Here is a 2593-nt window from a genome sequence, read left to right as displayed (position 1 = left end):
TCCAGAATATAGTTTTAATCCAGAATATAGTTTTTAATATGGCACAATTAAAAGTAAGTATAACAATTTTCAATCAATATCGATAATATTTTAAATTAAAAATTGTTATACTTTTAGTCGCGCTATACAAGAATTAAAGCTAAATATAAAAAAGCTATTTTGACCTCACAGTATGTACGTGTTATGCTATTCTGGTATAAATTGGCCAGATATTGAACGTCGCAAATTGTTTACCCGATTGTGAATAGAATAACAAAAAAGTGACATCAAATAAGAATTTTAATGCTTTACGCGAAGGGTTTAATGTAATTATAATACTTCTTTCGTGAACACGCGCTTCCCGACGTAATAATTATGCATTTTATCAAATGTTATTAAGTAGCTCATAAACCAATCGTTCTAATACAGCTTTTTACAATTATTCTAGTGACCCAATGGCTCTGGACGTGGAGATGTGCGGCTTTATCATGCATTCTAGCTATAATACTTCTAGCTGTTGTAATAATCACAACTGTATATTTCTCTCATCATCCGGACTCACCGGTCTTCCCGGAAATTCCAGATTCATCGCTCGAGGGTAATTGTTTATCTAGAAAATTTTTCGTTTTGCAATCGCGACACGTTATCTTATCACGATTGCAAAATTAAAATCTGTATTTTGCACTCTATATTTGTATTTATTCAATTTATTCGTCTACTTAAAAACGTATCTTCTTTACTTTCCACGAGTCATATATATATTATATATTTTAAAACTTTTTGCATTCTCATATATAAGAATAATATTCTACACTCCAATGTAGATATGTACTTGATATGTACTTTATTTCCATGATTTTCAGGTGTAAACATAACTTCAGTACGCTTTGTCGAAAGGAATGAATGGGGTGCACAGCCGCCCTCGGAACCCCTGACAAAACTGAAGCTGCCAGTACCATATGTAATTATTAGTCACACCGCGACGGATTTCTGTACCACGCAATCGCAGTGTACATTCCACGTGAGATTTGCTCAGACTTTCCATATCGAATCTAGAAAGTGGTCGGATATCGCTTACAATTTCCTCGTCGGCGGCGACGGCCTCGCATACGTTGGCAGAAGCTGGGATTACGTCGGTGCCCATTCCTTCGGTTTCAACATCAAGAGTATTGGCATTTCCTTCATCGGTACATTCAATTCGGTTGTACCGCCGAAAACGCAAATACATGCCGCGCGAAAGATCATAGAGCTCGGCGTCGAAGCCGGAAAGATCGCGCCCGACTATAAATTGTTAGGTCACCGACAAGTTTCGAAAACTCTGAGTCCTGGAGATGCCTTATATAATGAAATTAAAAACTGGCCTCATTGGTCACCCCAGCCCTGACTTGATAACTTGAAAGTTCAACTTGTAAATGAAATACAATGTCTGAAAATATTCACATCCATTTTTTCCTTTAAATCTGTAGTTGCCATCTGTCTATATAGATAGATAATTCCCACAAGATAACAGTTTGCTGAAAATCTTACGAATTTATTACCACTATCGTTTCGAGTATAAAACCTTTTTACACTCGAATACAATAAAATGACAAAGACAGTTGCTGCAGATTTTGTGGTATCAATAATTTTAATTAAAGCAAGCTAATTAGTGAATAAAAGAAGAAATGTCATATGTATACGAAAAAATATTAAATGTTGGAGGTACAAAAGACATTGCACTAGTAGTACTTGACAATAAAATTAACTGGGTGTTAAATAAATGTTAAAATTAAAAATTGCTATGAAAATATATACCGAGTATGATACAGAATGCACTACAGTAAGAAAAGATAAGCGATTCGTTTTAAGTCAATCACTCGGTCAATCACATGCATTCACTAGTGTGCAGAAACACGAGATTATCCAGTTCAGTAGTTTGTGTAAAGAAATAAAGGTGTCAACGTGACAATTATACTATTATATATTTTATAAGTATCCTGGATTTACACCGGTTGTGTTAGTACACGATCTTGGAGATGACCATCTTGTATACAATTTATTATTGTTAAACAATATAATATTTGTTGTACATTTAACAAGCCTGCAATTTTTTAAGTAAAGAAACATACATATTTAGTTCCTGTTCATCTTTCTTCCATTGTCAAACTTCATTCTATTGTCATTTTTACTCATCCCACGTTTGATTGTAAAATGTACATAACGTTCAGCAAAATGCATTTAAATATTAAGTCCATTAAAGTTCTTAATCATGACTCGAATGATAATAAGTGATGTTGAACACTCATATTACGATATAATTAACATGCTCGATATGAGATACAACTGAGTCTATGTAAATCTTTAATAAATATGAGATACAAGTGAAACAACCGAATTTATGTAAATCTTATTTAAACATTCATTATTTCAGAAAAACCATTTTGTTTTGCTATTGAACTAATTGAACTGTAGTCTGCAGAATCGTGTTCAGCAGATAGTATATCGATTATTGGGCAAATTACCAAGTATATCGCAATATTACACATACACAATACTGTCTTAATAACGCTTTGTAAAGTCCTACTTTAATTAATCCTAATTAAACGTCGTATGACGTTTATGAAGGGCTATAAAT

The 2593-nt window shown here is 33.3% G+C and overlaps 1 protein-coding gene across 2 annotated transcripts in view; it reads left to right on the top strand.

Annotated features, from left to right (window-relative positions):
• Positions 1 to 2353, top strand: part of LOC139816445 (peptidoglycan-recognition protein LC-like) — a 71669-nt gene extending 69316 nt beyond the window's left edge. For both annotated transcript variants that reach the window (XM_071783938.1, XM_071783939.1), the window contains exons 4-5: positions 428 to 577; positions 843 to 2353. In XM_071783938.1, coding sequence (XP_071640039.1) covers positions 428 to 577; positions 843 to 1363 — 671 coding nt within the window. In that variant the 3' untranslated portion in view covers positions 1364 to 2353. The remainder of the gene's footprint in view (positions 1 to 427; positions 578 to 842) is intronic.
• The last annotated feature ends 240 nt before the right edge of the window (positions 2354 to 2593 follow it).

This window comes from Temnothorax longispinosus, chromosome 7 (assembly GCF_030848805.1).
Source record: "Temnothorax longispinosus isolate EJ_2023e chromosome 7, Tlon_JGU_v1, whole genome shotgun sequence".
NCBI classification, from domain to species: domain Eukaryota; kingdom Metazoa; phylum Arthropoda; class Insecta; order Hymenoptera; family Formicidae; genus Temnothorax; species Temnothorax longispinosus.
Note: the sequence above shows the minus strand (reverse complement) of the source record. Positions and strands in the feature narration are given on the sequence as shown.